The 16,666-nt window shown below is 38.2% G+C and overlaps 1 protein-coding gene across 1 annotated transcript in view; it reads left to right on the top strand.

Moving 5' to 3' along the window:
* The first annotated feature begins 4,051 nt into the window (after positions 1–4,051).
* Positions 4,052–16,666, top strand: part of TTLL7 (tubulin tyrosine ligase-like family, member 7) — a 43,382-nt gene continuing 30,767 nt past the window's right edge. Inside the window, exons 1-8 of the mRNA XM_010006728.1 lie at positions 4,052–4,213; positions 4,349–4,480; positions 5,110–5,231; positions 5,872–5,939; positions 10,856–11,014; positions 12,095–12,311; positions 13,875–14,039; positions 14,865–15,023. Coding sequence (XP_010005030.1) covers positions 4,189–4,213; positions 4,349–4,480; positions 5,110–5,231; positions 5,872–5,939; positions 10,856–11,014; positions 12,095–12,311; positions 13,875–14,039; positions 14,865–15,023 — 1,047 coding nt within the window. The 5' untranslated portion in view covers positions 4,052–4,188. The remainder of the gene's footprint in view (positions 4,214–4,348; positions 4,481–5,109; positions 5,232–5,871; positions 5,940–10,855; positions 11,015–12,094; positions 12,312–13,874; positions 14,040–14,864; positions 15,024–16,666) is intronic.

Genomic DNA, 16,666 nt, shown 5'->3' with positions numbered 1-16,666 from the left:
ACATATTTGTAAACATTGATGAGGTCACCCCTCAGTCTCCTTTTCTCCAAGCTAAAGAGACCCAGCTCCCTCAGCCTTTCCTCATAAGGGAGATGTTCCACTCCCCTAATCATCTTCGTAGCTCTGCGCTGGACTCTTTCGAGCAGTTCCCTGTCCTTTTTGAACTGAGGGGCCCAGAACTGGACACAATACTCCAGATGTGGCCTCACCAATGCAGAATAGAGGGGGAGGAGAACCTCTCTTGACCTACTAACCACACCCTTTCTAATGCACCCCAGGATGCCATTGGCCTTCTTGGCCACAAGGGCACATTGCTGGCTCATGGTCATCCTCCTGTCTACCAGGACCCCCAGGTCTCTTTCACCTACACTACTCTCCAGCAGTTCAGCCCCCAACCTGTACTGGGACATGGTGTTGTTCTTCCCCAAATGTAAAACTCTGCACTTCCCCTTGTTGAATTTCATCATGTTTCTCCCCGCCCAACTCTCCAACCTATCTAAGTCTCTCTGAATGGCAGCACAGCCTTCTGGTGTGTCAGCCACTCCTCCCAGCTTAGTGTCATCAGCAAACTTGCTGAGGGTACATTCTATACCCTCATCCAGGTCGTTGATGAAGATGTTGAACAACACCGGTCCCAGTACCGACCCCTGTGGGACTCCACTAGTCACACACCTCCAACCAGATTCTGCCCCATTGACTACAACTCTCTGACTCCTTCCTTTCAACCAGTTCCTAATCCACCTCACTTCCTGGTCACCAAACCCATACCTGATCAACTTTTCTACAAGGATGCTGTGGGAGACGGTGTCAAATGCTTTACTGAAATCAAGATAAACCACATCTACCGCTCTACCATCATCTATCCACCTAGTAATTTCCTCATAGAAGGCTATGAGGTTAGTCAAACATGATTTACCCTTGATAAAACCATGTTGACTGCTCTTGATGACCCCCATGTCCTTGATGTGCCTGGAGATAGTGACAAGAACAAGTTGTTCCATCACCTTTCCAGGGATGGAGGTGAGGCTGACCGGTCTATAGTTACCCGGGTCCTCCTTCTTGCCCTTCTTGTAGACTGGAGTGACATTTGCTATCCTCCAGTCCTCAGGCACCTCACCTGTTGCCCATGACTTACTGAAGATGATGGAGAGTGGCCTAGCAATGACCTCCGCCAGCTCCCTCAGCACCCTTGGGTGCATTCCATCTGGACCCATTGATTTATGGATGTCCAGATTACTCAACTGATCCCTAACCCAATCCTCATCTACCATGTCAAACTCTTCCTCTATCTTGACTTCTTCTGGGGCTATATGAATCTGGGGCTCATAGGGAGACCCTGCAGGAGTGAAGACAGAGGCAAAGAAGGCATTCAGCACCTCTGCCTTCTTTATATCCTCTGTCACCAGGGCTCCCACCTCATTCCTCAATGGGCCAATATTGCCTCTACTGCTAGTTTTGCTAGCTATGTATTTGAAAAAGCCCTTTCTATTATCCTTAACCTGACTTGCAAGGTTAAGTTCCAAGGAGGCCTTAGCTTTCCTAATTGCCTCCCTACATCCTCTGACAACAGTCCTATATTCCTCCCACGTGACCAGCCCCTCCTTCCATGATCTGTAGATTTTCCTTTTCCACTTAAGTTTGCCCAGTAGTTCCTTCTTTAACCATGCAGGTCTCCTAGCACCCTTACTAGATTTCCTAACCATTGGGACGCTCTGATCCTGTGCTTGCAAGAAGTGGTCCTTGAATGTTGACCAGCTATCTTGAGCTCCTTTATCTTCTAGCACCCTGTCCCATGGGATTTCCCTTAACAGTTGATTGAGGAGGCCAAAGTTTGCCCTGTGGAAGTCCAGGGTTCTGGTCCTACTGGGTATTCTGTTCCTTCCACACAGGATCCTGAACTCCACCATCTCGTGATCACTGCAGCCAAGGCTGCCATTGACCACCACTGCTTCAACAAGGCCCTCCTTGCTGGTTAGTACAAGATCCAGCAGCGCTCCTCTTCTAGTCGGCTTGTCCACCATTTGCATTAAGAAGTTATCATCAATGCACTGGAGGAACCTCCTAGACTGTGAAAGGCTGGCTGTGTGAGTCTTCCAGCAGATATCGGTGTTTAAAATCTCCCATGAGGACTAAGGACTGTAGTTGTGAGGCTGCTTTCAGCTGCCTGTAGAAAGCCTCATCAACCTCCTCACCTTGATCAGGAGGTCTGTAGTAGACCCCCACAACTGTATCACCCACGCCAGCCTGCCCCTTAATTCTTACCCACAGACTTTCAACTTGCCCCTCATCAGCCCCTGCACAAAACTCAATACATTCTAGTTGCTCTCTCACATAAAGAGCAACTCCACCACCTCGCTTCCCCGCCCTATCTTTCCTAAAAAGCACATAACCATCCATGGCCACATTCCAGTCATGTGACCTGTCCCACCATGTCTCTGTTATTGCTACCAGATCACAACCCTTAGCCTGCACACAGACCTCTAACTTTTCCTGCTTATTCCCCATGCTGCGTGCATTAGCATACAGGCATTTCAGGAAGCAAACAGAGCACACTGGTGGGACCAAATCCTCCTTATACCACCTGCCTTCAGGCCCTGGTATGTTCCTCTTGGGCTTGTCCCTAACAGACCCAGTTTTCTCCCCTTCCCCCTTCACATCTAGTTTAAAGCTCTCTCAGTGAGCCCTGCTAAGTCCTGCCCCAAAAGTCTCTTCCCCCTTTGGGACAGGTGCATCCCACCTGCCACCATCAGGCCAGGTGTCTCATAAGGCAGCCCATGATCAAAAAAACCAAAACCTTGTCTTTGGCACCAGTCTCTTAGCCATTCGTTGACCTGTAAGCTCTTCCTATTTACCTCCCCACCCATTCTTACAGGAGGAATGGAGGCAAACACTACTTGTGCTCCTTAGAATACTCTAAAGGTGACCATAAGTCTTTACCATTAACTCGTGTGTGTGCTAAAAAAGTTGACTAGTTGAAAGGCATGGACCTTGAGTGTTGGTGCTTTCTACTGAAACCTCAAAGAGTATGCTTCTTAAAAGAGTGGAGTAGTTTCTATATAAAGAAAAACAGTAATTCAACCACGTAGTGTAGTTTGGAGCCTCATGGTCTGCCTTAAGAATACAGTGTGTTATAGTAACTCTGGGCAGATATTCTTCTGTGATTATAAGCTGAATGAAAGCTCTGTGAGTTTCATTACCATATCATGGTTTGTAAATCATGCTGTACTAGTAAGGGCTGGCATTTCTCACAGGGAAATATTTGTTGTCGTGACGTTCTTCCAAATTTGTTGGAAGTTTTTAGCCAGTACAGTGCAGGAAAAACTGCTGGGCATTTGTGTATGTGCATAGACATCCTTAATTGGCTAACAGACCTCCTTCAGTACTGTTCCCAGGAACTCAACATGTCTTGTACTCTGGTGGTATTCTTAGCTTGAGAACCAGATAACATGCAACATTCAGTGAGTCATTGTGCCCAGCGCTGCTTTTCCTTCACAGTAGTTTTAAGGAGGATGAGTGCTTTGCTTTCCCATCTCTGGGTCTAATTTTAGTAGGCCAGTGAGGCCACCTTCTCAGTCAATATTATCCAAAACACTAAAACTTGAAAGGGACCTGCCAGCTTTGGTTCAATTTGGGGGGATTTTCTTTGTGAATTATGTTCTATATGATATAGTATGTCTGATTTAAAAATTTTAATTAAAATATATATTTAAAATGTTATAAATTCAGTGAACTTTGTGGAAACAAAAGTTTGCAGTAGTGATTGAATTCAGTATTACCTATTTTAATGCCTCAAATCTCCCATACACAAATAAAAATAAGAAAATGGGGTAATATAATCTCATATTGAAAATTAATACAGCAAAATTGAATTGCAATGAACAATTTTTTTTATTTACAATAATTTGATCAATCTTTTATAATAAGTATTAGTTTTAACTTGTTTTTAAAATAATATTTCCATATTAAGTTTTCTGGTGTTATTTTTTTAAAGGATTTTCTGTAACAAAGTCTCTCAATTTTATTTGTTTTTTTAGCACAGATGTCTATATTCCAGAACTAATATTTTCTACAACCAGAGACTGAAATGGTATGACCAGAGCTTCAAATAATTTGGCTTTGAAGGCTCCATAATTTTCTGAGAACGTGGAACAGAATTTGGACTCTGCTTCTGCACTATCCTAGGTTATAATGCCATCCTTGCCTAATGAGGGAGGTATGCTAGTCTTGGATTTTTAATATGGCCTGTTAATTATTCAGTAGGCTTGTACCTCTAAGTTGTAATACAGTAAATATTTGTATGTTATTTGACATAAAAACATATTGATTGTTACAATATTATTTTTCAAAGATAACCACGGAACTACTCCTCTGACTTTGAGTTCAGAACTACCCTATCAAAGCACAATTAAAAGAAAGGTCAGAAAGAAGAAGAAGAATGGACGCATAACTGCAAATGTTGCTGGCACAAAATATGAAATTGGTAGGAAGCTGCATATTTTGTTTTCATCCTAATAGCCATTGGTGTGAGTGAATTGCTAACTAATGGGGTGAATTAATGGACTCCGCATTAAGCTGGCAGTGAGACATTTTGAAAGGATTTTCTTGATAGCTTTGAACACTCTGCATCTGTTACTTGCCATGTGTTAACTCATGGAAGGGCCCTGAAATACGAAATCTTCAAAAATCAAGAAGGCTGTGGAAAAACTTTACAATTATCAATTACATATGTATTGGGAAGTTTACTTAAAGCCATGAAAGATTAACAGTGTAAATTTGATGTTAAATACTCTAATTAGCATACAGAGGTTTCTCAATAAAATCTACTATTTTTTTGTATTTTGATGCTTAGGATTACTTCAGAAATATTTCCTCTCCTTGAACCTAAGTTATGCCTGGCATATAATTAGTCTTTCTTTAAATAAATGAATAAATAAATATAAATAATGTATGCATTCGCTTTTGAAATTACTGTACCCTGACTAAGGAGGCATTCTTGTACCTGGTCTGATGGGGACAAAGGACTGAATATTGGAAGCATTTAAAATCTTAATGGATTTTTAAAATGTTTAGAGATTCAAAAGATTCCTTAAGTATGTGTTTTTTCCTTAGTACGTGTAGTGATACAAGAAATGGGATTTGTGAAGACACGCGATGAGGATGAAACTGCTAATCTTATATGGTGTGATTCTGCTGTGCAGCAAGAAAGGATTGCTGAACTTCAGAACTATCAGGTATGGTAACAATTAGGACTTCCAACATGTTTAAGTCACTGCTTCCCTCTCAAGCATTCAGTAACATGTCACTTTTTTGTGAGTTACATTTGTATGGAGAGAAAAAACAACAACACAAAGCACCACCAACCAGACTGCAGTAAGGCCACACAACTACATATTTTAAAGTCCTATCCTCTTTTCTAGAATTATTTGTTCATATACTTGGAATCCGGTGTTTAAATTTACGTCTTTCATGCTTTTGTCTGTGAAAGATCAGAGTCTGAAAAAAGATGCAAAATATAATGTATAGGTTGCTCGTAAACTTTTAAACAGTAAGTTAACAAGCATGCCTCTCTCCACAGTTTCTGTGAACAAATAATTCCTTCTTTGCTATTGCTTTGTGGTAGCATTCTTTATTCCTAGGTAGCTTTGTGAGTAATAGTATGATAGTCTCCTTTCATGTCTGCAATTAAATCAATGCTCACATTCAAGTTGATGGAAGAGAATGTATAATGTAAGTTATTATCTTAAACAATTTGTATATAACACTAACTGTGCTTGCCTGAGCATGCAGTTGAACCTCATAAATTATTGCATTACGTATGACAGGAAAGCTAAAAAGTACCAAATAACTTTCTTTTTTTTCCTTCTTCCTTAGAGAATCAACCATTTTCCAGGAATGGGAGAGATCTGCAGAAAGGATTTCCTGGCAAGAAACATGACTAAGTAATCTTGCTTTTAATATTAAGAAGTTTTCCAGCCATAGTATTTAATGTAGTACAATACTGAATTATTGCTTGTAAGTTTTGTTTATTTTTACTAAGAGGCTATGAGAGGACCAAGAATAATTTCCGAAGTTCCTTAATAAATTTTCTTTTGGTCCTGGATCTGTAGCAATGGAGTGGGCTGCTGAATCTCTCCAATTACTTCAGAAAATGATGTGGGTTGAGTTCTCTGTCTCTGCATTGCAGAATGTAGGAGAGCCTTACATTGTTTTATAATATACTTAATACGTAATACACCCAGACATGTACCCTGTACTGGTAGGAAAGATAAAAATAACTGGTATGTGGATGCATATTATTTGTTTAAAATAATGAATGATTATATTTTTTTGTATATCAAATCTTAAAAATGTGAAGTGTCTTACTATTTATATGACAAATAAGTCAGAGAGGCTCATTTGGCTAATTATACATTGTCCTTACCCTAGTAGAGTAACTGGGTTCTGAGGAATTACCCTAGCTAAGATTCTGTGAGTAAGACCTATAAGAAACCAAAACTATATGTTTCAAGAGCCTGGTAATAGGGAAAAGTTTAGATTTAAATCTATGTGAACATTTTGATTTTTCTGAACTAAATTAGTTTAAAGAGGAGTTATTAACAGAGTTAATATTTTGGCCCCCAATGTTACCTACACTGCATTTCCTGTTACCAAAACAGAGTTTGTTTTCATGTATTAGTATAATTAATATGGTATGTCCTTTCTCTCTTAATTTCCTTTTCTATTTTTTAACTATAACACACAACATGTGGTATATATGCAACTATTATGATGCAAATATTATGTGCATTGCTATGATGTGTATATCTCCTATGTGTGGGCTAGAACTCCCTGTGTCAAGACACACAACACAAGCCCTTTTCACTGCTCCTCCCAGACTTAAAACTCTTAAGTAAAAACATAGTGATAGCATGTGGAAACAAACAGCTATTTGGAGAGGCCCTGGAAACAGGAACAACATTGGTCAGCTTGGTAGGCTGTGGTATCCCTGTGTGTTGCTATGGTTCTGTGACAAAAGGCTCTTGTTATCATGCTCACATGGTTTTCAAATACAGTCTGATTATACCTTTCTCAATCTACTGAATTCTGAGGTTGGAACAGTTTAAAGGTACTCAATGCAGAGATTGCACATTTTACAGATAAGATAGGAATAACTTCTCTGATACTATAACTTTGAGTCAAACATATCTATGTTGTGACGTCACTTAGTATCAGTAGGTATGGCAGGGTTTTAATCACTCTATTTTAATCAGGCTACTTGTGAAAACACAAGTCAGTTGCAATACATGATTGGGCAGGCTCTTGTCTGGAGGGTAGAGGATTTTGTTCCATACAGCTACTCTTCTGTCTTAAAATTTATTTGAACAAGGTACTGCAGAAACACAAATTCTGTTCTCTTGCATTTCTGCAGCATGCAGTCTTTTCTGTTCCTGATACTGACTTGTACAGAGTAGCTGTGGCTTTTGTACCACTGGGATTTCATGGAAGAACTGCTGAGAACTGGTGTAGAGTATACTCTTTTATTTTACTTCTGCCTTCGTTGTTATACTGATCTAACTCTTCCGTGTTATGCAAGCTTTCACATGGAGTGAAAGAACAAATATGCCAGACTGAGGCAAATGCTATTCAGGAGGAACTGCACTTCAAGAATACAGCCAGTATCCTGGCACTCTGGATCACAGGACAATATGGTTTTCACATGCAGAAGCATGGGAGGGAGCAGTGTAGTATGAAGTGTGGGTGATAATGTAAGAAGACAACCCAGCACAGAAAGCGTAGGGACACAGAGTAATGGAACAGATAGAGTCAGGAATGTAACTGGGAATAAAAGGAAGCACAAGCATTGGTTTCAAGGGGAATAATTCAAACTCAGAAAAGAAAAAAAAAGGTGCCATTGTAGGGCCAAGTAGATCTTAATTTCTGTAAGTGGTCTCTCTGATGAGATCTCATGTAAAGGTTAAGTGTGGTTAGAGAATGAATATGATAAGTGGGTGAGAACATGTACAGGATGAATGGGAAAGGGAACAGGTCATGTATGAGATGTTTTGCTGCACCTTTGTTGTTCATCTTTAAAAGGTTTGTGAACTGATCATGGACCAAACATCATTCTCATCCATACCTGCCCACTAGCCTCCTTTCAAACTTGAAAAATCAGGGCATCTTGAAACCTGGGCAGTGCAAACTACATTATTAGACCAACAAGTCACGTCTTTAGCAACACACATTTTATTGAACATGTTTGATTCTTCTGCACAAAAAGCACTCTGAGAAGCAAGAGCACAATCTGACCACATCGGTGAGCTAAAATAGGGCTCAGAAGAACAATAACTGCCTTTTAATTCTCAGACCTCCTGATAAGGACTGCAAAGGCCAAAGAATAGAGCTGCACAATGAAGAAGTGGTTACCCACAGTAGTGGATAACAGATGTGCTGGAAAATAGGGCTATTGTAATAGAACAGGTCTTGATTCTGCAAGATGATGTTCCTAAGCCATTTCTGAATAGACCAAGGAGGGAAAGAACAGAGATTAATTATTTCTTGAACGTTTTAGTAAGCACCAGAACTTGTAAGCAATGGTTAAGTGTTCTGCTTCATGTTAAGTGTTTGTAGTCTATCCAGTTATGGATAAGATAGAAAAACACAGGTAGAATTGGTATACTTGTCACAAGAGAATATGAATGTATCTAGAATACTATGAAGCTTATATTCATTGAGTAGGGAGTATGTGTATTGAAGCCTTTGAGTAAGTGAAATGGTGAGTCTGTATCATATAACACTTCAGGATATGTGTGATTAGTAACTTGGAAACTAGCACAGAAATTGCTTTTTGCCTAAAAATAGAATAATTTTGGCCTAGATAATTCAATTAGCAAGGTAATCATATTGGTAAATATATAGCAGATGGAGAGTAGTTTAAAAATATGCATAAATAATTATTTGTAATATCTACTTATGTTTAAAAAAAAAACTTTTGTGAATACTTGCTGACTTTAATAAAACTAGATTTGTAAAAATAATAGTTATAATGAAGCTACAGAAGCAATGAACCTCATCTAGTACTTAAAGACTTGTAGCTATTGTGGTTTCTGAAGAGTGTTTGTTGGGTAGTTGGCTAAACAATTTGGTGACAGTGTATCTGTTATACCCGCAGGCATTGGCTCTGGTCCTAGCCTTACGGATGTTGTTGGCAGCTTTTTTGCTGTTTTTTTTTTTTTTTTTCCCATTATTATTTGAGCAACTTAAAGGAAAAGTGTCTTATGCTGCATCAGGAGAATTATGTAGGCTCATAGTAGAAAAGAAAAACTGAGATGGTTTTGTAAGTCTCTTTCATATTGAAGTTATCCTGAGATTACTAGTTTCCATTACAAAAGGAGAAGTGTAGCTAAACCTGTAATTAATGAAAAAGTATTAAAATTCATAATAATTCAATTTTTCTTAAAAGTTGGGGAATTTCCTATGTCAGTTAATCTCTTTTTAAACAACCATCCCCTTTCTGTTGTCTGTGGATATTTAGATGTGTCCACCCTATGTTGCAGAGTAGTTTTGAGTTACTTGAACTAATTTTGTGTGAGGGTATCTGTGAAGTTTCAAGTATTCTGAGTACCTGAAACAAGCTAGCTGTACCAGTATTTCACTCAGCAAAGATTAAATTTATTCTGCTGAGAACTATGGTATACTACTCTCCATAGTACCAACAAGTCCGTGTTGCTTTGACAACTTGACTGTTAACCAGTATTGAAGATACTTTGTTCAAAGCTAACCCATGGGTGCTACCCCATACTGCATCTGGTGTGAGTATATGCTTCCTGTCTGCCAGATGCACAGCTTTTGGTGGTGGAAACATCTATTAACTGAATTATCTACTATTTTTCTTCTGTTTGTCTTTTCTGCATTCAGACAACAGAGCTGTCAAGTATATGCTCACTACCTCAGCTATTAAAGCAAGGAGATCAGGACCTTGCTGCACCCTTTAGCCAGATTCCGTTTTGGAGATTGTTCCCTATGATGTCTTAACCATCTTTTTGGTTTAGTGCTTCTATTTTTCCCCTTATCTTACTCTCTATTTCTTTGCTTTCTTTTGACTAAATAAAGTGCTTACAACATGCTAGTACCAAACATGATCCAAGCTCTGTGTTTTCCCCTGTACTGGAGGTGCATGAGCACTTTTAAAATGCCTTCAAAAGACTAAAAAGAAAAAGAAACCCTCTTCTTAAATTACTTTCATTTAAATTCTAAATTCAGTCACACACAGAATCACAGAATGTCAGGGGTTGAAAGGGACCTCTGGTCTGTATTATTAATATTTTTTGCACCTATGAAGAAACTCCAAATATCCTAGGTCCTTTTTCTGCATGTGTTGATCCTCATACATCCCCAAATATAAACCAACATGAAATTTGCCAAATATGCCCACCCCTCATAAGGGGGCGGTGGGGGGCGGGGCTGGGGAAGAAATACAGAAATCTGGGAGTCTTATTAGGTAGGAAAATATCTATAATAACATGCTCTGTTGTAAGTTTAATGCTAAGACTAGGAATAGCATTACATCATCTGAGTAACTGAAGATCTAACAGGAGTGAGATGGATGCCAAAAAATGAGATGTCAATAGCATAATAAGCAAATGCAATACAATAATAAGCAAAAATGCAGAAGATAATATGCTTTTGTTGTTCTTAAGATATGCATATGTTATAGAGCTCTAGCTATTCTTAAACAGCTGCAGAAGTTTGCTTTCATATTTCAGCATTTTTTTACTAAAAAATTTCCTTGTCAAATTATTATAAATGTTTTTTAATCCTGAGGACTGATACATCAAAGTAATTTAAAGACTTTTAACTCAATTATACTTTTTTGCAGAATGATCAAGAGTCAGCCACAGGAGTATAGTTTCATTCCTCGAACATGGATCTTCCCTGCAGAGTACACACAGTTTCAGAACTATGTAAAAGAACTGAAGAAGAAACGTAGACAGAAAACTTTCATAGTCAAGCCAGCTAATGGTGCCATGGGACATGGGTAAGTTGCATGTTAACTTCAATCTTCTTACCCATTAGAGGCAAAATCCAAACTGAAGGGAAAGGTAGCAGCATGTTTCAGAGAAATGCCTGGAAAGTACTTCATTATATTAGGAGTATTCAGCACCAGAACACTGAAATACATCATAAATAACAGTGAATAAGATTAAAGCAACAAAGGTATGGGAATTCAATGTTAATAATTATACCTTCAAAAATACTAGCTATTACAGCCATTTAAAAGTAGTTGGGGACTGCCAGTTTATAGTCTGGATGTAAACCATTTTTCATTCTGATGTGGGGAAACAGGAATACAGAAATACTGAACTTCCTCTGTGCTATGCTTAGTTGTATGTACCTCTCAGTGCCCCGCCTTGCAAACATCATCACCAAGTCAGGTCATGTTGGCACTGAAATTCTTTGCAACTTGTACCTCGGACAGAAATTGTGACAAAGACAGACTAGAAGCCTATTTTTAGAGCTGTGTGGGGAAAAATAATCACAGAAGTTGGAGACTGGTCATTCTGCCAAACAATTTCTAAGTGTAGAGAGAATCCATTATTACAAATTATTGAATCAAAGGAAGCAGAAAATTATTTTGAAATGGCTCATTGCCTTTTTGCATCCAATGGAGCACTGTAAAGGACAAGTACAACGGCTACAAGTTGGAACATAGGAAGTTCCATTTAAATATGAGGAAAAACTTCTTTACAGTGAGGGTGGCAAAGCACTGGAACAGGCTGCCCAGGGACGTAGTGGAGTCTCCTTCCCTGGAGCTATTCAAAACCTGCCTGGATACAGTCCTTTGTAAAGTGCTCTAGGTTATCCTACTTAGCTGAGAGAGTTGGACTAGATGATCTCTAGAGGTCCCTTCCAACTTCAGCAATTCTGTGATTCTGTGACAGGAAACTGAAAGTTATATGAGTGAATGGAACTTTTTCTCTACCCTGAAAATCAGGTGCACGAGTCTTTCTCCAAGTAGGTTTCAGACTGACTAACTGGCTGGGTGACCATGAAAATCTATTTTGAAGAGTAATGTTGGAGTTTCACGTTGTTAAAATAACTTTTTTTTTTTAACCAGAATCTCTTTAATAAGAAATGGAGAAAAGTTACAAGCTCAGGATCACTTGATTGTTCAGGAGTATCTTGACAAACCATTTCTTATGGAAGGCTACAAGTTTGATTTACGTGTGTATATTCTTGTAACCTCCTGTGATCCATTGAAAGTGTTTTTATATCATGATGGACTTGTGAGAATGGGCACAGAAAAGTATCATCCCCCCAGTGACTCAAATTTGGTAAGTTGGAGTTTGCTCCAATTTATTGCTTATGCATGTAGATTTTCACCCATGTAGTGTTAGGAGGAGGGAAAATAAACTAATTGTCATGAGATGTAATTTAGAATTAATCTGGCTGAATTTTTGTATTGTCATTGAAGAGAACAAAATAAAAGGGAAGTAGCCTGCAAGTTGATTTGTTTTGTTAATTTAATTAAGTTGGTTTTTTTTAACCTAAGTACAGTGAGATAAATGACAGCAGTAGGCTTGTATTACCTATTGGCTATTTTATCAAAAGGAATTGGAACAGAAGACTTATGGTCAGCTTAGAACTTAAACTACACTCAAGTAAGGAGTCATACCTGACAGAACTATCATTGTGATGAGGACAGTTATCAGGGTGGTGGAGGTAGAAAGCTGAATTGGTATCTATACTGGAAGTTAATGTAAACATATAAATCATGATTTAGAAGTTGGCCTTGACAGGGTAATTTTTTTTTTAAATGCAACTGATTACATGAATCTCTTGCTGGTGACATTTTGCTCCAAAAAACAAACTATAGCACTTGCTCATTTATGTAATACATATATTGAAAATTATTTCCCTCTGATGTATGGCTACCAGCCAGTCAAAAATGAGCAATTTCAGAAGTTATCAACTTGGCAGACGAGTTTATATGTAAAAAAACTATTTGAAGTATCACTATCATGAGAACACTTCTCATACTACAGTGAAAACTGAAATGTGGGATTGTCTGTGAAGCAGATGCCAGAGTAGCACTTCACATTGACTGTGTGCAGTTTTGGGCATCACAGTGTAGGAAGGTCATTGAGGTGCTGGAGAGGGTTCAGAGAGGGGCAACCAGACTGATTAAGGGCCTGAAGAACAGGTCATATGAGAAGCTGAAGGAGCTGGGGCTGTTCAGCCTGGAGAAGAGGAGGCTGAGGGGAGACCTCATTGCTCTACAACTACCTGAGGTTGTAGTGAGGTGAGTGTTGGGTTCTTCTCCCTAGTGACCAGCGATAGGACCAGAGGAAAAGGAGTCAAGCTGCGTCAGGGGAGGTTCAGATTGGATGTTAGAAAAAATTTGTTCACAGAAAGAGTTGTGAGGCGTTGGAACAGAAACAGGCTGCACAGGGAGGTGGTGGAGGCACCATCTCTTGAGGTGTTCAAAAAATGGGTAGACGTGGTGCTTTGGGAGATGGTTTAGTGGTCATGGAGGTGTAGGTGTGACAGTTGGACTTGATGATCTTGGTCTTTTCCAACCTTGATGATTCTATGATTCCATTATTTTAAGGTAACACTTCAAAATAATGTTTTTATTGTTTGTTTCTTGTGGAATGTAGTAATTCTCTTAAGTTATGATAATTACTCTTCAATTTTTTTTTTGGTTGTTCACATACGGACATGTAAAAATAGCTGATATGTTATATTGCCTAACCAGATGCTGATTAGTAGATCAGTTGACTGCAACTGGTCTAAATGTGACTATGGGCTTAAAAAATTATTTTGAATTGACTATTCTACAGATGTATTTAAAGTTTTTTTAATGTTTTTTTCTCCCCCCCCCTTTTTTTTTTTAGAGTCAATTGTACATGCATCTGACTAACTACTCTGTCAATAAACATAATGAGCACTTTGAACGGGATGAAACAGAAGACAAAGGAAGCAAACGTTCCATAAAGTGGTTTACTGAGTTTCTAGAAACAAATAATCTTGATGTCTCCAAATTCTGGAGTGATATTTCAGTAAGATAAAACTAGTATGCTTTTCTTTATTTTTGTATGCATATTCTTAGAAAATGAATTGCTTCTACCATTCACTTTACTGGAATCCAGAGTGATTTTTGAATCTTTAGTAATCCAGATTCTCTGCAATTCATGCCACAAAGGAAATACTATACATGATGTTTTTTAAAAGACTAAATTCAGAATTTAATTGTAAGTTTAGTGTTAAATTTCAAAGAACAAAAGTCCTTTTGAACAGTTATTCTTATAAGTAAGATGATACAAAGGAGCCATCCCACTTACACTTTTGGAGATTTTTGTAGAGTATAAAATGAATTTTATGTGTGAATGTTTAGAGAAGCGTAGTCAGTGTTACACATATCTGTGTCCTCAAACCTGGGACACTTAGTGGTTATGTCACAGGCATCTTTAGGTGAGGAACAGGCCTAAGAGCTTAGGCATTGTTTGTACATATGGTTATGAGAATATTTATTGGAAATAATATTGTAAAATAAAATAGGTGAGAACTGGCTGTACTATGTCTTGTTCTAAATATTCCTTTAGTATTTAAGTTTTAAATATCTAAAAGTATGTATGTACTGTGGGAGGTATAACAATACACTGTAGAGTTATTAAAAAATAAGAATATGCTCTTTAGTTATATTAAAAATATGTTACTCCAGAAGAACAGTTTATTTATTATAGAGCATTAATTAGGTATTTTAAATATATTTTTTGAAGTAGATACTTTAATGAAATTTATAGGATTAAAGCATGAAACAGATTAGTTCAGTATACACTGGTGTGTTCTCTCCTGATGAATTCTTCTGAAAAAAATCCCCACAGGAGTTGGTAGTGAAGACTCTCATAGTTGCAGAGCCACACGTTCTTCATGCTTATCGCATGTGCAGACCAGGGCAAGGACCAGGAAGTGACAGTGTCTGCTTTGAAGTCCTGGGATTTGATATTCTGCTGGACAGAAAACTAAAGCCATGGCTCCTAGAGGTAAACCTCTTTAAACAAATGTAAATTTTTATTAGTATAGTTAACCCAGCCCAAGCTGAGTCCATGTCTGTTTATGAAAACTTCCAAGAAAATCTGTGCAGTGCAGGAGATACTGTTGTTGAGTGTACAGATGGTGCTTTTTCTGCAGCATCCATATGGAAGCACTGCCTTGGAGTAATTTTTGGAGACTCAGGTAAAGGTAATTGTCTTCCCAGAGGAATTTTGCATTTCTTATGTGTTTGAAAGTTTTAATGAAAAATGTGGTGTTAATTCAGTTGTTACTGTAGCTGAAGGAACTTGTTGCTAGCAATTGGGTGCTGCATAGAGGTCCTTCGTGAGTATGGCTCTGGCAACTTCTGTGAATGTATGGGTTTAATCTTTTTTTGGGATATGTGTTCTTTTCCTCTCCTGTGGCTTTTAAAAGCACTCACATAATCAGAGGAAACTAATTCAGTATACATGAAATGCTGTCAAGCAATTGGTATGGAAGAAGCATTTCTTCTCTGACATGTTACTGGTACAGGTCAGTGGTGCTTGAACACATTTTCAAACAGGAATGTTTGAAGTTTGTCTATTGTCTCTCTTTAATGACTCTGTTAATAACATACATATGGAGTTAAATTGTCTTTTTTTCATATTGTCTTTTATCATCATGTTAACTGGTTGGGAGACTGTAGAGCTGGAGGAAAAGAGCAAAATGTATTAAAAATCTGTCTATTGATAATAAATAATGAAAAATGGTTTGGCGACTGATGAGCAAAATGTAATAATGTACTGAATTATAGCCTTGTTCTCAGGCCATTAATACTACTAACAGTTGTTTTGTCATGCTTTTTTCTCTCAGGGATTCAGCATAATCTTAATTAGAAAAATATCAATTCCTTCACTGTTGGCATGCAGACGTAGGCATATTTGCTGGCTTTGATGTGCCAGCCAAAGGCAGCACATGACATGAACTGAGTACTACGTTGACATCTTCTCTTTGTCAAGCAAAACCTACTTATCCCTTTGATTTAGCTCTGTGCTTCCAGATTACAATCTCTAGGTTGCCGGTAGCTGGCTCAGAAGTGTGTGTAGTTCTTTTAAGTACAGACTAAAGTTGATCTGTGTATGCATTTCATGCAGGCTTGTAGCCTACAACATGTGTAGTGAATCCCTTCTGAAGGACATTACTCTATCTTCTTGGATGTTTACATGCAAAATGGAGATCTTAGGGGGTTTGATTCACCATTTATGATAATGAATCCGAGACTCAGTGTTTGTGAGGGAAGGATCTCTGCTGCTCTGGTATTTTGAGTTGCTGGAGAGTACTTCACGACTTGGAGTTGTGTACTTGGTTGTTATTTATTTTATATACAGAAGTCTAGTATTTCCTTTTCTGCTTTTGGTGGTACGGGCATCCTTCAGCTTATTTTGCCAGACATTAAAATAAACTAACAGCAATTTCAGACTTTGAGGCTTAGTAATTCAGTTTCTATACTTGTCTACTAATTTTTACTGTGATTGTTCATGTTTTTTGCAGCACTGTGCAGTTTGTGTATGACATATGGTGTAGTAAAGATCACAAATGCAGCGTATATGTATACAGTAGACATAATATATATATAGTGTGTGTGTGTATGTATGTCTATATATACTTAATA

This window comes from Chaetura pelagica, unplaced genomic scaffold (assembly GCF_000747805.2).
Source record: "Chaetura pelagica isolate M959 unplaced genomic scaffold, ChaPel_1.0 scaffold69, whole genome shotgun sequence".
In the NCBI taxonomy this organism is placed as follows: Eukaryota; Metazoa; Chordata; class Aves; order Apodiformes; family Apodidae; genus Chaetura; species Chaetura pelagica.
The sequence above is the reverse complement of the archived record's forward strand: the minus strand, read 5'-3'. Positions and strand labels throughout refer to the sequence as shown.